Consider the following 16,967-nt stretch of genomic DNA (forward strand, 5'->3'; position numbering starts at 1 on the left):
TGATCATGGACAACTGAATCGTGGACAGCTTCTTCTTGGATAGCTTCTTCTTGGATAGCTTCCTCGTGGACAGCTTCCTGGTGGACAGTTTCCTCGTGGACAGCTTCTTCGTGGATAGCTTCTCTGTGGACAATATGTATATTAGGTTGATTTCCCCCCTCATGATCAGGATGTATTGTTTCTACAACTGGTGTAGCTTCATCAACAACTGAAGGTATTGTTGAAGTGCTCGGTACCCCACTGGTTTGAGGCTGGCTGATGCCTAGGCTTTCCAAAATGATTTTCAAGTTGTTTGCCCTATCTGAAGGTCCTTGTGAGAGATCCTGAAGGCTTTCCCAACTCTTCTCATCATAGTACCCTTTCTGCGTGTGGGAATATCCTATGAACATGCTTTTGACACTCTTGGCTTTCAGCTTGTTTCTCGGTTCTCCTGGTGTCAAGACATAACACATACACCCAAACACACGCAAGTGATCTAGTGGAGGTTTAATTTTATTTATTACCTGAAAGGGAGAGGCATCTTGGAGGACTTTGCTGGGAATTATGTTGATCAGATAGCAAGATGATACACCATCATCTCCCCAAAGCCTCTTTGGAACATTAGTATGGAACATCATGCTTCTTGCAACCTCCATAAGATGGCGATTCTTCCTTTCAGTAACTCCATTTTGTTGTAGTGTGTATGGACAGCTTGTTTGATGGATAATTCCATGTTTTTGCTAGGTGTTGTTTGAAGACATGGCTAGTGTATTCCCCACCATTATCAGATCTGAAATTTTTGATCTTAGCATTGAAATGGTTAGATACATAGTTCTAAAAGTTAATAAAAGCTTCAAAAACTCTATATTTACTTTGAATCAGAGTGAACCATGTATATTTTGATTTATCATCTATGAATGTCACAAAATATTTATGGTTTTCTCTAGATGCACAAGGTGCTGTCCAAACATCAGAGTGAACTAGATCAAAACACTTCTCATAAACAGTCATAAATTTAGGAAAAACCGATTTGCAATGTTTACCAAGAATACAAGCCTCACAAGTTTCATTTTTGAAAGACAGATTAGGTAACATCAAGCTTAAAGCACGAGAATGAGGATGGCCTAGTCTAGCATGCCATAACACATCACTAGCTAAAATAGAAGCATAATTAAAAGCACAAGATAAATCAGAAACTTTGGTGTCTTCAAGCAAATAACGATCTCCCTTGCTCACACCTTTTCCCAGCATCTTGCTGGTCTTAATATCCCGAAAGTAAACATCATTAGGACTGAAAATAACATTTCAATTCAGATCATTAGTTGCTCTCTTAACAGATAATAAGTTAGATGTGAAAGTAGGCATATAAAAATCTTGAGACTCCTTATCAAATAGTTTCAGATTTCCTACTCCTTCAATTGGTATTTTATTTCCATTTTCAATCACTACACTCCCTAGAGCAGGTTTAACATCACTAATCAGTTTAGCATCCCTAAGCATATGATGAGAAGCTCCTGAATCAATGACTAAAGGCCTAGCAGTGTGAGATGCATTATGAATAGAGTTTAGAGCATTGACACTGATGTTACCAGAGTTTGCATTGAGAGCCTTGATAAGGGCTTCAATGTCTGACTTGCGGATGAAGGCATCATCATTAGGAATCTGAGAGGTAGCCCCACAGAATGAGAAGTAGACACCATAGCCTTTCCAGTCACATGGTTATGCACGGCTTCAGGAGCTCTAGTTTGGCTGAACTTGGATGTTGAAGGTGGCCTGAGGTATGGATGAAGGACCCAGCAAATGTTCTTGGCGTGACCTTGTTTCTTGCAATGTTCACAAGTCACACGCCTATCACCCCCTTGTTTGTACGCAACTTTGTTTTCTGCAGCAGTCTCCACCTTCTCAGCTTTGCTTGCCATAGACAGCTCTCTTTTTTCCTCCAAACAATCCATCTGAGCCTAGTTCCTTTTGTAGCTGAGAACAAACATCATCATTGAAGGTTGGATTGAGTGTGAGAAGTAACCCAAAGACCTTTTCTTGCTCATGCCTTTCATTGAGGATGTTTGGATCAGTGGTGTTTGGCCTTAGCATTTCAAGCTCAGACCACAGTTGACTGAACTTCCCAAGGTGCTCGTTAAAGTTCATCTCTTCCTGTTGTAAGTTGTTGATTGCCTTCTTCACTTCAAAAATTCAGGTAAAATTTAAAGTGTTGCCATACACCTTGTGTAAGGTATCCCACAATTCTTTTGCGGTTTCACAGTGAGAATATGCCTCCATAATAGAAGAGTCAAGCGAGCTTTGTAAAACAGACATCACCATAAGGTCCTCCTGGGCCCATTTTCCTTCATCTATTACTACAATCTCCTTTCCATCTTTTCCTTGAGTGGTTTGTCTTGGTGCTTCACTTGAAGTGATGTGCTTCCATAGACCTCTTCCACCAAGAGCTGTCTTGGTTAATCTTAACCAGGGTAGATAGTTTAATCCTTTAAGAACAACTGGAATGTTTATAGGTCTGTGTTGCTCCATTTTGAACGAAGAGAGGAAAAAGGTGAAAAGAGTAAAGAGATTTGCGGAAGTAGAAATGTGTTTTAGGAGCTTAGAAGCTCTGATACCATGTAAGAAAATAAGAAATCAGGATGAACAGCTCAAGAACAAGAGAGAGAGAGAGAGAGTTGTGAATCCAGAAAGTAAAAGAGAGTGAGAGAGTAAAGAAGGAGAAACGTAATTCCTTAACTTGTAAATTTTGGTTACAAGACATATTTAAACTAATCTAGATCTGGACATAATAGTAAATACAAACAACATCCAAGCTTCTTGAGTAAAGAGAGAATGCACAACTTCCAAAGTCATTTGCATGTCTCCAACAGTCGAATGGATACGTTTCTGTGGATGAGTGACAGTGGAGATAGCTTGATGGATGATCAAGCATGGATAGGTAGATGTGGATGATTCTTCTTCTCAAGGGCTGTAGGAATTGGCTTTAGCTTTAATATTAATATATAGCCTTTAAATCATCAATCAGCTTTATCTTGTTTTTTAAAGCTACAGTAAAATAAATAAATAAAATGGCTGTAAAAGCTTTATTTTCTAAAGTCATATCTTTTTGGTTGTAGAAAATATATACAGTATAACCTCTTTAAATTAATACTCTATAAATTAATATACACTAAAAATCTCTATAAAATAATATAATTTTATAGTCCCAAATTGAGTTTTTGGCTTAATTAGTATATCGATAAATTAATATCTCTATAAATTAATAAAAAATGATAGTTTTGGTGTAGTTCCAACATTATTAATTTATAGAGATTTCACTGTAGATGTATCAATCAATTTTAAACCTACATCACTTACAGCTAAATCAAAAATTCCTACAACCTAAATTCTACAGTAAAATGTTTATAGTTACATTCAAACCAATCACCCCCAATAACATTTTTGTATAGAAGTTTTGTAGGGAAAATAAAATTAATGATTGGTTTTAAAATTTTATAAACAAAAATATTAGTAATAAACTAAAAGTGAACATTTTTAGAAGATTAACAAACAATAAAATTAAAAGAACTTGTGGAGATGATTTATGGTTCCTTGTTGCTTAAGGAAACAATAAAACAAAAAAAAAATCACCAAGTTCATATTTGTCATTTTTCAAGTTAGCTTAGCTCTACAACCCATGCAATATGAAAGATTATTAAAATCGTCACGTATAAAACTTATAAACAATCTTATTATCAATTAGACCTTTGCGGTCGCTTGTTTGACTGAGTCATTGCCATCACTTGGCATTTTAAATTTCAAGTACATGATCTTTTCAACTAAAGATATAATCTTCTTTATTTTGTGCATTTAAGATATTACTAACATAAACATGGTAGCAACAAAATATTTTAAATAACTTCCAACATAATACAACTTAGGGATGCCGGTGTAATCAACATTTTACCATTTCAAACTTCTAGATAATAAAAGCTACAATTTAACATGGTAACAACATAATAATTTAAATGGCAACCAACATAATTAATACGACTTTCAGAGAACACGGTTGAATAAGTTTTACCAATTCAAAATTTAGATGATTAAAGCTACACCGGTGGATTTCTTTAGATTAAGAAATCAATGTAGACGCCTAGATGAAGTTTCTCTAAGAGGGCGATTTCCGGTGGTTCTATTTCCTTATTTAAATAAGTTTTTTTCTTTTCCCTCACCGTGAGTGGACTCAATTTCTAGCCTTTGGCTACGGTGGTTATTATTCTGGAAAATATTCATGTTTCTTTTTTTCCATCTCCCTCTTTCCTTAATTATTCACCAAAGATTTCTCTTGCTCGATTTCTTGCCTAAAATAGCGAGGAAATTGATTTTCTTTCCTTCTATCATGATGTCTTTAAGGATTTGTGTTCAATTTTGCGCCATCAAAGGAAAATTTTCATTGATTTGCTCTGACCTATTACCGGAGATCCATAGAGTCCTGCAATCTCAGCTGCTCCGCCCCCTTTCTCTGCCGCCGACGATAGTTGATTCATTGCACCAAAGCCTCAAGTCGATGTCTATTGAGGAGGATGAGGTTCCACTCACTTTACCGGATAGCCCGAGATTCAGAGTCTTTGATGGTAACTCAATTAGTTTATTAGGAAGATTGTTGAACCCTGATTGTCAGCCGATGGCTAAGATGATTGAGTACATGCCAACGGCATGGCGTGTTTATGGGAGAGTAAGAGGCATAGCTCTGTCAAGGGATAGGTTTCAGTTTATCTTCCAGCGGGAGGAAGATCTTGAGACTGTGCTCAAGGATCGCCCTTGGTCCTATAACCACTGGGCTATGGTCTTAGAAAGGTGGACTGCTGAGCCGCCACCAGACTTTCTTCGATACATGGAGATTTGGATCCGTATAAGGAATATTCCGATGAAGTTTTTCTGAAATTGGTCATGTTGAAGAAATAGCGTTTGATCCTAAGGTCTCCCACACGAAGGACTACATACGTGCTTTGATCACCTTTGATACGGAGAATCCTGCTAAATCCTCTCGTAAGCTTACGGTGAGCAAGGAAGAAACAGTTTCCATTGAGTTTGAGTATGAAAGGATCCATAAGAAATGTTTCCATTTCTTGCGTCTGACTCATGAGAAGTTTAGGTGCCCAATATTGAAGAAAGGTTCTAAGTCAGTGCCTATAACTAAGTCAGGACCATCTAGCAGTGAGCAGTCTCCCCCCAGAAGTACATCGGTCATTGCTATGAATGATATTGTGGAAGGTCCTCCTGGTTTCCCTCCCCTGTTTTCAGAACTACATCCACAAGAGCGTAAAGCGGCCTTGCTTTACATTTCTCACTCAGATAAGACGGAGAGACAAGCCAGGATCATGAGAGTCAGACAAGCTATTGAGGACCAGAGTCAGTCTCATATGGCTATTCTCACGAGATTTACCTCAGATCTTGATAAAGGAAAGGGGCACGTCTTCTCCTATCCAGACCCAGATCATCTCCCTCGAGTCCATCTGAAACCTAGGGCGACTGCTTCGCTTACACTGTCGAAGGAGATAGATGTTCAAGAAGGATACTCTGAATCAGAATGCTCTGGTGCGGCAGTTACGTTAACTCCATCTATCTCTACGGGTTTTCAGATTGGTTTGTCTTCCAAGACACCATCTGCCGGTGATAGTAATGGTGTTAAGGGTGCTCGCCGCCGTCCTCCATCCTGGAAACGTAAAGCTCAAGCTGGAAAATCTTCTGCGAAAGCGTTTCCGTCTTCTGAGATTACGATGCCACCGTTGGAGTCTGGTGGTAAACGTAAACCAGAAACTGTCTCAATGTCTCCATCCAAGAAAAGTTCGACTCCTACATCCATTTCGGTGGCTTCCATTTTGAAGCCGCTGCTGCCCCAATGAGTGTATGGAGCTGGAACTGCCGAGGTGCAGGTAGCACTGAGGCAGTTCAAACCATCCGGGAAGTTCGTCGTCGCTTCTTTCCGGATATTATGTTCTTGATGGAGACTAAGCAAAAGTTTGAGTATATGGCAGGGTTTCAGAAGAGTTTGGGTTATGATAAAGTTTTTACTGTTGAGCCTCGAGGTTTGAGTGGAGGTTTGGCGGTTTTCTGGAAGGATAGTTACAACGTTGAGATTCTTTCTGGTGATAATAGGATCATTGATATGAAGGTGATATGTCGGTCTGTGTCCTTTTTCCTCTCCTGCGTTTATGGCGATCCGGTGAGGGCAAGGAGATAGGAAGTGTGTGATAGATTAACAGACATTGGTGTTAGAAGAGATGAAGCTTGGCTATTGACAGGTGATTTCAATGAACTGATGTCGAATGATGATAAGCTAGGTGGTGCGGTGCGTGAGGAGTCTACTTTCTGGGGGTTTCGAAATATGGCTCTCTATTGCAAAATCAGAGAGTTAAGAAGCTCTGGGAATGTTCTTTCATGGCATGGCTGGCGTGATGAGGTTTGGGTTCAGTGTACGCTGGACAGATTCTTTGGTAATCATGAGTGGTTTAACTTATTTCCAAGATCGAGTGTTGATTATGGAGATATGTGGGGTTCTGATCATAGGCATTTGCTTATTGGATTTGCTCTGGAGCAAAGGGAGCTGAACAGGGGCAGATTCTACCTCGATAATAGAATGTTCTCGAAACCTGGCTTTGAGGAAACTATTGTCGAAGGTTAGGGTGCAATTGATGGGCCTGCGAGAGCCTTATGGATAGGATAACCAATTGTAGGAGAAGTATCTCGAGATGGAGGAAGTCCTCGGACCTCAACTCTCATGTGAGGATTCTCAGACTTAAAGCTGCTTATGAGGAGGAGATCGCTAAACTTTGGCCCTCACGTGTGGTTATGATGGGTCTTAAGCAGCAGCTTGCTGAAGCCTTTAGGGATGAAGAGCTGTTTTGGAGACAGAAATGCAGGGAAGAATGGCTGAGAGAAGGAGATCGCAATACCAAATACTTCCATAATGCGGTCAAGGGTCGCAAAGTGAAGAACAGAATCCTTATGCTTCTCGATGAATGGGGGAATGAGCACTTTTCTGAAGGTTCTAAAGGAGAAATTGCGGTGGAATATTTCCGGGATTTGTTCACTAGCTCCAACCCATTTGACCTGGAATCCCTTTTCTTGGATTTCCCTAGTCGTATCTCAGAGGAAATGAATGTAGGTCTTACAGATGCTGTGTCGTCTGAAGAGATTAAGCAAGCAGCAATGAGTGTTAATGGTGGGAGTGCTCCTGGTGAAGATGGTCTCACGGGCTCCTTCTACCATAGATACTGGCACATTGTTGGACCTACTATCTCCAAAGAAGTCTTGCAGTTTTTTGAGACGGCGGTTATTCCGGAAGGGTGGAATCATACTCAGATAAGTCTCATACCGAAAATCACCAGCCCGGTTCGAATGCAGGATATGAGGCCTATTAGCTTGTGTGGAGTGCAGTATAAAATTATTTCTAAGATTCTCTGCAATCGCATGAAGCGTATCCTACCAGCCGTGGTGTCTGAGACTCAAGGGGCCTTCGTTTCTGGTTGTTTAATATCAGATAATATCATTATTGCGCATGAGATGATTCATTCCTTGCGTACTAATGAAAGAGTCTCAGAGGAGTTTATGGCCATCAAAACGGATATGTCCAAGGCATATGATAGAGTGGAATGGAGCTTTCTGGAGACGCTATTAGAAAGATTGGGTTTTGATCGTGTTTGGGTACGATGGGTGATGGCCTGTGTCAGTTCAGTCTCCTACTCAGTATTATTAAATGGTGGTTCTCATGGCTTCATTAAACCAGAACGAGGGCTGAGACAAGGGGACCCTCTGTCTCCTTTTTTGTTCATACTATGCGCTGAGACTCTTGTTAATTGCCTGAATAACGCGGCTGATAGAGGGAGGCTCCATGGTATCCAGATTGGCGCCTTGGGTCCCTCAGTTCATCATCTCCTATTTGCAGATGATAGTTTACTCATCTGTAAAGCAAACTCGGAAGAAGCGGCTGAGGTATTAGATTGTCTTAACAGATACGGAGATGCATCGGGTCAACGTATTAATTTGGAGAAGTCATCTATTATCTTTGGGACTAAGGTTGATGATGCAGTTAAAGCTGATGTCAAGTTGGTATTGGGAATAGACTCTGAAGGTGGTGATGGCACCTATCTCGGTCTTCCAGAGTGCTTTAGTGGGTCGAAGCGGCAGTTGCTGAGTTTCCTCCGCGACAAGCTTCAGGGCAGATTGAATGGGTGGTTTGCTAAGTCCCTTTCACAAGGCGGTAAAGAAATTCTCCTTAAGTCTATACGTTTAGCTCTGCCGATATATGCGATGTCATGTTTTCGTCTCCCTAAGGAGACTTGTGCTCGTCTCAGAAGTGCCATGATTGAATTTTGGTGGAGTAGTGGTTGCAACAGGAAGAAGATAGCTTGGGTGGCCTGGCAAAAACTGTGTAAATCCAAGGAGCTAGGAGGTTTGGGTTTCAAGGATTTGGAGAAGTTTAACCAGGCTTTATTAGCTAAGCAAACAGCAAGGATTTTGAATAATCCTGATTCTCTGTTAGCAAGAGTGCTGAATCAACGGTATTTCAAGACTCGAGATTTCCTTGATAGTGGCTTAGGGTCGAGGCCCTCATTTGCGTGGCGAAGTATTTTACATGGTCGGGAGCTTCTTACGCAGGAGCTGATGACTAAAATCGGTAACGGTGCAGTGACTAATGTATGGTGGGACCGTTGGATTCTGGATGGTGTTCCAAGAGCCCCTGATTATAGACAAGGATCGGTGGTTGATCTTACACTAAAGGTGGAAGACTTGATAGATCAACATTCTAGGTCCTGGAATAGAGCTCTTGTCTATGATACCTTTGCGCGGAAGGATGCGGATATCATTATGCAGTTGAAACCCAATCTAAACCGTGCAGATGAAATAGTATGGGGTTTAACAAAAAATGGTGTCTACTCCTCTAAGAGTGGATATGATTTGCTTGATACGGTAGAGGAGCTTTCTTCACCGGTTCCTACAATCATTCCTCCTGTTGAAAAGCAGCTTTGGCGAGCCTTGTGGAAAGCGAAAACAACTCCTAAGCTACGACATTTTCTTTGGCGTACCCTTTCAGGTGCCTTGGCGGTCAAGGTGAGATTAAGATCAAGAGGTATTCATCTAGATAGGACCTGCTCTTCATGCAACGAGGCTCCTGAAGACATTGGTCATGTACTATTCCATTGTCGATTTGCGAAGGATGTATGGGATTTATCCTCTATTCCAATGCCTCCTTCGGGTGCATGGTCTCGATCTGTCTTCCTTAACTTGCATCACCTGATATCTTGCAGTAAGAAGACAAATCTGGCACCAGAGGCTGGTCATATATTTCCTTGGATTCTATGGCATATATGGAAGGCTAGAAATAGCATTTGTTTTGATCATGTGAGATTAGATCCAGCTGTGATTTTTGAAAAGGCTAAGGCAGAAGCTGAAATATGGAGGAACCTTCAGGCCATAACTCAAGTTACGGTACCGCCTCCTGTTCGATACCCTCAGGTGTGGTCTGAACCTCCTCGTGACTGGGTTAAGTGCAATATTGCTTCCGCCTGGGTCTCTAATAGGAGTTATAGCGGAGCTGCTTGGATTGTTAGGGACACTGCAGGTTCTGTGTTGTTTCATAGTAGAAGATCCTTTAGTAGTCCTTCCACGGCTTTGATGGCGGATCTTGTGTCTCTGAAGTGGTCGGTGGAGGCTATGGCCAGTTTGAAGACTGATAAGGTGATATTCGAAACATCGTCTGGGGTTCTTCGAGAAGCCTTCAGCAGAGGTTCTTCATTTCCTCAGGTTACCCAACTGGTCTCGGAAATTTTTCAATGCCTTACTCTTTTCTCAAACTGGTGACTAGAACATGTAGAGAAGGAGGGTAACAAAGTGGCTACTCTGATAGCTTCTAGCGTAACCTCTGATCAACGACTCCAGTCTTATGTAGCTACAGGGGGACCAGGTTGGCTTCAACCCCTATTAGTGCAGGAGGCTGTTAGGATTTCACCATAACTTCACCTTGGTGCTGCTCTCTTTGCTAAAAAGAGTGTCGAATGTATTGCCGCCTATTGGCGTTGGTTTTTTTTTCTTCTGTTGCTTTCATTATGGTGGTTGTTGACATTTGAGGCGATGTCCTCTGGGGTTTTCACCCTTCTTTCTATAATGATAATGCAGTGTTAAAAAAAAAAAAAATCAATGTAGAAGATATATACGTATGGACTTGTTCAACACCAAAATCTTCTATAAATTGAACTCCTTTTCTCACAAGTTTCTCACATCTTCATTGGAACCAAAAAAAAAACAAAGAGATTAACAATAATTAATCCTTATTTTCTTCAGAATATACTATATACACATACACTTGGCAATGAAGAGTCTCTCTTGTATTGCAGTTCTATCTCTCTTGGCTTTGACACTTCCATTAGCCATTGCTTCTGATCCAAGCCCCCTTCAAGATTTCTGCGTTGGCGTCAATACACCAGCAAGTGGAGGTATACATGATTTCTTAACTTCTTGAATATATTTTTATGCTAATTTTTTGCATTACTTATATTTTAAAACCATTTTCAGTGTTTGTGAATGGAAAGTTCTGCAAGGATCCAAGGATCGTTAACGCAGATGACTTCTTTTCATCGGTACTCAACAGACCTGGAAATTTAAATAACGCTGTTGGGTCCAATGTGACAACTGTCAATGTTGACAACCTTGGAGGATTGAACACCCTTGGAATCTCACTTGTTCGTATAGACTATGCACCCAACGGTCAGAACCCACCTCACACTCACCCACGTGCCACTGAAATCTTGGTTGTCCAACAAGGAACCTTGCTTGTAGGGTTTGTCTCTTCAAACCAAGATCGAAACCGTCTTTTCGCCAAAACGCTCAATGTTGGTGATGTATTTGTGTTTCCAGAAGGACTCATCCATTTCCAGTTCAACCTAGGACGAACTCCAGCGGTTGCAATCGCTGCGTTGAGCAGTCAAAACGCAGGTGTTATCACGATTGCTAACACAGTGTTTGGCTCTAACCCAGCTATAGACCCGAATGTTCTTGCAAGGGCATTCCAGATGGATGCCAATGTCGTCAGGGATTTACAAAATAGGTTCTAATAAAATAAGAATTGTCGTATTTGGAATTGGTTTATATTACGTTCTTTCTTCAGAATAATGATTACCAAATCAGCCTGATGTATGATGTTGTTTGTTTGTTTCTATCTTACCTGAAGTTTTTCAGTGAATAAATAATCTTGTTCCAAAAGGTCAGGTGGCTAATTAGTTTAGAACTTTATATTAGTATTGAGCATGTTGTGCCTAAGGTTCATGAGGCTTTAAACAAACAGTAAACTAAGTCTTCTGAAACTAATATATAATTATGATTTATAAATGTATATAAATAGTTAGAAAATAATAAATATTTTTTGTATCATTAATAACTTTTTCACTAGGTTCCATAATTCTTTTCCAGAAAACTTAATCAGCATTGGCTATATTTAGTAGAAATTAACTAATCAGACTCATCTGAACTAAATCTTGTTGCACAATCAGTCATTCAGAAACTTCCAACATATTATTAGGTAATATGATGTTTGGATAACTGGTTGAGTACCTATAACCACAATTAAATGTCTTAAATATTTCAAGAAAAAATTCTCCAGCATCTAAGTTTATTTTTTAAATAAAAAACTCCATATATTATTAAGCATTTTTCAAGAGGTTGGCCTCAGGAGTCATCCAACTTGGAAGATGAGTGTTTACATGGGTGAATGGTAAACCATGAGAATGAGCTCGTTTTGCAATGCTATTGGTTCGAAATTTCAGAGAACGATGAATAAAAGATATGGAGAAATAAGTAAACATAGAGAATGAAACGAAACTTATCAAATTCAGACAACAAGGATGGCCGGTCATCTTTTTTTTTTCTAAGAGATTGACTAGTTGTAGGCAGTCGGTCTCGGAGGTCATCAAAAATAGTTCAGCCGAATATATAGGGAATTTCATGGTCCACAGCAGTGCTTGGAACTCTGCATGTAGAGGAGTTAAGCCTCGGTTACTAGAACCATAAATCGCCGTCTCATCCTCGGATATCAAGACCAGCCCTCCACCGAAGTAAATGTCGTTTTTGTGCCAGGAGGCACGACTGCAGGAGCCCCGAGCAGTGGGGGTTGAGGGATAGATGAGGTATCTTCTTCATCATCTTTAATCTACTATCTGGGCCAGACGCCAACTTTCTGCCTCAGATGATGCAATCTGGATAGTTTTCAAAGGGGAAACTTCCTTTCCGTTGAAATTTTTTCCGTTTCAAACTTTCAAGATGTACCATATGATCCAAGGCACAAAGGCAAGGAGAGAACCCAGAACTCCTGATTCTGTTATGCGCCATAGAAGGTGATCAAGGTTGTTATATATCGAAATGCAGAATAACCATTGAGAATGAGAAATGTTTCGATAGTGCCCAAGCTTGGACGAGAAAGAACATTAATTCAAAGAGTATATGTTTACGTGTTTCCTCTTCTGCGCCACAGCGTGGACAGGTACTGTCAGTGCCGCAATGGTGGTCAGAGAGCGAACTGCAAACCGGAACATAATTGGATATCGCTTGCCAAAAAAATGCTTGATCTTCTTGGTTGTCTTGATTAACCATACTTTGGCTTTCAGGCCAGTGGTGCTAGGTTATATGATTTGATCCGGTTCAAATACTTCTATTGTTTCCATAGCTAGGTCATATCCTGATTTGAAGCTCCTGATTTGGTGAGGTTCCAATAGAAGCTGCTGAGTCGGGGTGTGCGCGAGGGTCTGGCTGCGGATGAGTGGAATGTCGTGAGGAACCAGCAGTTCCTGTAAAGTTTCAAGTATCCATTCCTAAGCAAAGATGGTTTTATCAAATAAATGCGCTGGTTTAAAAAAATTATAAAATAAAAATATTAAATTATAAGTATAACATTTTTAGAAGTTAACAAACAATAAATTAAAAGTACTCATTGTGGAGATGGTGGTATGGTCCCTTGTTGCTTAATGAAACAATAAAACCAAAACAACAAAAAATCACCAAGCTCACATTTGACATTTTTCAAGTCAGCTCTACAACGCATGCAATTTGAAAGATTATTAAAATCGTCACGTATAATTATGAACAATCTTATTATCAAATAGACCTTTGCGGTCGCTTGTATAACTGAGTTGTTATAATAACTCTGTGATTGCCAATGCCATCACTTGGCATTTGAAACTTTAAGTACATGGTCTTTTCAATTAGCCATATAATTTTGTTTATTTTGTGCATTTTAAGATATCTTTATAAATAAAGTTGACATATCTACCTTCTCAGGCGTCCACATCAGCATTCAGCATGGGGCAAATTGTGCCACCTGTCCTTATATTTTAACTCTCCGTATATGTCGCTGTATTTGTTGGGCGCTAATTAACTTTACAAACCAGGCCCATTGCTTATTAGGGCTTCGTTCGCTTACGCATACAGAGGTTCTGATTCGAGTTCAAGCGACGTGTCTCTTTCTCCATTCCTCCGAGCAAAGCCTATGTAACGTCTCCCATTTTTGGCTATCATCTCCATTAATCCAAGCTTCAATGTCGTTCCACCACTCCTCCCACTCTCTCGCATTTAAACTTCCTCATCATCCTCAAACGTAACCGTTCAGAGCTCCTTCTATAAATGGGTTCCTTGCAAGCGATGAACATCTTCACTACTATGAAATCCAAAAAGTCAAACTATGTCAAGCATCAACTTCTACCACGGCGAATTTGGGCACTCATCTTGCCGATTAGAATTCAGGACGCCTGGAGAAATCGGTTCCCTGGAAACCTCCACAGTTAATGTTACCTTATCCTCGAGCACCATCCAGAGTTCGAGAGAATTGTAATGCGTCAGAACGATGGCATCGTCACGCCTCAAACCAATAGTTTAACCTCCCACTTTTTCTTTGAAAACTTCTTCGGCTTTCAATTCTCATGATGTTTTCTTTTTGTTTTTAGGGTTGTTGCAGACTGGGTGCTCCGTGGTGCCAGATGATTATATTAGAGCAGATCTTAATTGGTCTCCTCTGTTGACTGATTTCTTAGAAATTTTTAGCGCTCTCCGCCGTAAAGTCTACGATCACCGAAGGTTTTTTTTTCATTACCCAAATCTCTAAACTCTCAGTTTATCTTAATATTTGATGAACACTCTATGAATATTGAATAGAGAATGACCATTTATCTTAAGAGTGTTTTAGATCTACTTTTCTTAAAGTGTTGTGTTTTTGACCTTGCTTATGTTATTGCTATGAACCTTAACAAGAAAAGTGAAGTACTTTCAGTCTCGGGTTTAGTGGACTCGAGAATAAGGTAAACGTCATTGTGTCAGTTTATATTCTAAAGCAAATGTTTACAGGACCTTACATAGAATTTCAACGTGTTGGACACACTCTTCTGTTGAACCATGAGTGCGTCCTTTTCTTATTCTCTTCCTTAAACCATGTAATTTCTTATGGAATGTCCTTAATGTTATATTTGATGGTGTGTTTTCAATCTTACTTTTCTAGCTTTCATGTGACATGTGCTTTTTCCCTTGCTGGAAGAGCATGACTGCTGCAATCTATGTGAGGATGTTTGTCACGGATATAGAAAGAAACGTTGGGATGCTACGAATCCAGATTTGATTTAAACATCCCCTAGCTGGTCACTAAAGCTAATGGTTGCCATCCTCACTTGATTGCTCCTAAGGAAGGTTACCATCGTCTCATTGAGTCTTCTATTGTATTCATGGGAGGCCCTTCTGAGGTATATGTTACATTGTGCCGTCTCTAACTTACACCTTTGATATTAAATGAATCAGCAACCTAACAAAAACATGCAATAACCATCTTTCCTTTTTTTGGTGTGTCTAATATTTTCAGTCTCATGCGATCCTCTTGAAGGATATGGACAAGTCTGTGATTGATATGTCATATGTCCTCCCCTTCTGTTAGTAATATATATACTATCTCCCAGGTGTAACTTACTTTGGTCCATTGTTATAAAATTATTGAACATGTGCATGAATTAAATTAATACCTATCTATGAAAGTGTAGGTTACAAACGCTGCCTTTCGAAAAATGTGGGAGGAAAGTAAGAAAGCAACACTGCTGGTGGACCGAAGAGTATAACGCGGCCATTGGACAAATGTGGGAGGAAAGTAAGAAATCAACACTGCTGGTGGACCGAAGAGACCTTTAGGTTGCATAATTTTTGTAAGATGATCTACTCTGGAAAACAACATGCCGTGTTGTTTTAATAAAACATCACAAAGTTTGTTCTGCTGCCTCTTTGTTTGTGTTCGTTTTTGGCCATCACCTCATATGCATGAGTTCTTGACATTAAGTATATTTGTTTAGTTATGTAGAGAAATTTACTCTTTTGGTGTTATTAAATCATTTTATTATTCGAACCGGAACAAACAAAAAAAGTCATCTACTCAGTCTCTCACGGAAGCTATTTATAAAGCATCAAACCATTTATAAATAGAAAGAAAACAGACAACTCTAATCGTTTCTGAGGTGTTCGATATAACTACAAATTCCATCTTACTAAGAAGATATTAATACAATTTTCATCTTACTAAGAAGATATAAGTAAGGAAGAAACCTATTAAATATAAAATTGAGTGAATACTTTGACTTTTTCAAGTAACAAAAAAAAAACATAGGCCACTTTTCCAAATGATGAAAGCTCAGAGAGCTACTATTGCCTTCATTAAATCATTATGGAGCCAATTCTCTATCCATGAAGAACAAGTCTTGAGACGGGCGCAGGCGCATATTCAAAAGTTAACTTTTTCTAGGGTGACTAAAAATTATATGATTTAAATTAAAAATAAAACATTTATTCATTTATAATAATTTTAAATAATTTTATATTAAAACTGTGAAAATACACATAAATTAAGTTTATAAGAAACTATTATATTAGTTATTTCATAAAGAATTGACAAATATATATATGGGTGAGTAAAAATTATATTATTCAAATTAAAAATAAAGAATTTATTCATTTATAATAATTTTAAATAATTTTATATTAAAACTGTGAAAATACACATAAATTAAGTTTATAAGAAACTATTATATTAATTGTTTCATAAATAATTGACATAATATACAATATTAGATTTAATATTTGTATATTACTATTAAATTTACATAAAAACAAAAAAAAAGATTTTATATTTGTATATTACTATTAGATTTATAGTATTAGATTTAATATTTGTATATTACTATTAAATTTTATATTTTACATAAAAACAAAAAGACATGATTTTTTATTTACTTATGACATATGTGTTTTTTTAAAACGGAAGCATGATTCTAAAAATGGAATGTTAGGCTTCTAACGGCTTTTAAAAAGAATATTTTGGAAGTGTTTTAGAAGGGAAATTCCATAAACCTCGTTCCGATTCCGATTCCGAAGCGGGAATTAGACGTCTGATGAAACTTCCGTGGCTGAAACCAAAAAATCCATCATATAAGACCCCATTATTTTCAATATATATATATATATATGACCCCTACAGTTTCAAATCACATTAAATATATGAGAATTATACTTAGGTTTAGCATAAAATTAAATATATTCAGTGTAATATTTTTTTTATATAAATAACAGATACACAGGACTTGAAAATATTCCAAATTGTTTGGCCATCAATAGATCTATTAAAATTACATGTATATAAAAATAAAATTTCAATGCATAAAAATTTATATAATTAGGTTGTAAATATTAATATAAGCTTAACCATTTCAATAGATTTATATTTTACAGCCAAACAAAAATATTGATCAAACTAAATGAAATATAAATTTATTAATATGTTTGTCAATCCAAATTAATTTATTTTGAATAGAAGTTCAAATTTTACTTACGATATCAAATATAATTATATTTGGATCCATAAGATAATACAATACACACTATTAATGTTCATTCATGAGTTTATTAGTTTTTTCAATAGTTTAATATATTATTTTAATTTA

General features: G+C 38.3%; 1 protein-coding gene across 1 annotated transcript; it reads left to right on the top strand.

Moving 5' to 3' along the window:
* The first annotated feature begins 3,784 nt into the window (after positions 1–3,784).
* On the top strand, positions 3,785–11,217 carry LOC106411938 (germin-like protein subfamily 1 member 8). Its single transcript, XM_013852805.3, has 3 exons — positions 3,785–4,589; positions 10,353–10,451; positions 10,531–11,217. Exons 1-3 carry the CDS (start codon positions 4,247–4,249, stop codon positions 11,067–11,069), a joined length of 981 nt encoding a protein of 326 aa, XP_013708259.2. The 5' UTR covers positions 3,785–4,246; the 3' UTR covers positions 11,070–11,217.
* Positions 11,218–16,967: the final 5,750 nt, after the last annotated feature.

The sequence above is a fragment of the Brassica napus genome, chromosome C8 (assembly GCF_020379485.1).
Source record: "Brassica napus cultivar Da-Ae chromosome C8, Da-Ae, whole genome shotgun sequence".
NCBI classification, from domain to species: Eukaryota; Viridiplantae; Streptophyta; class Magnoliopsida; order Brassicales; family Brassicaceae; genus Brassica; species Brassica napus.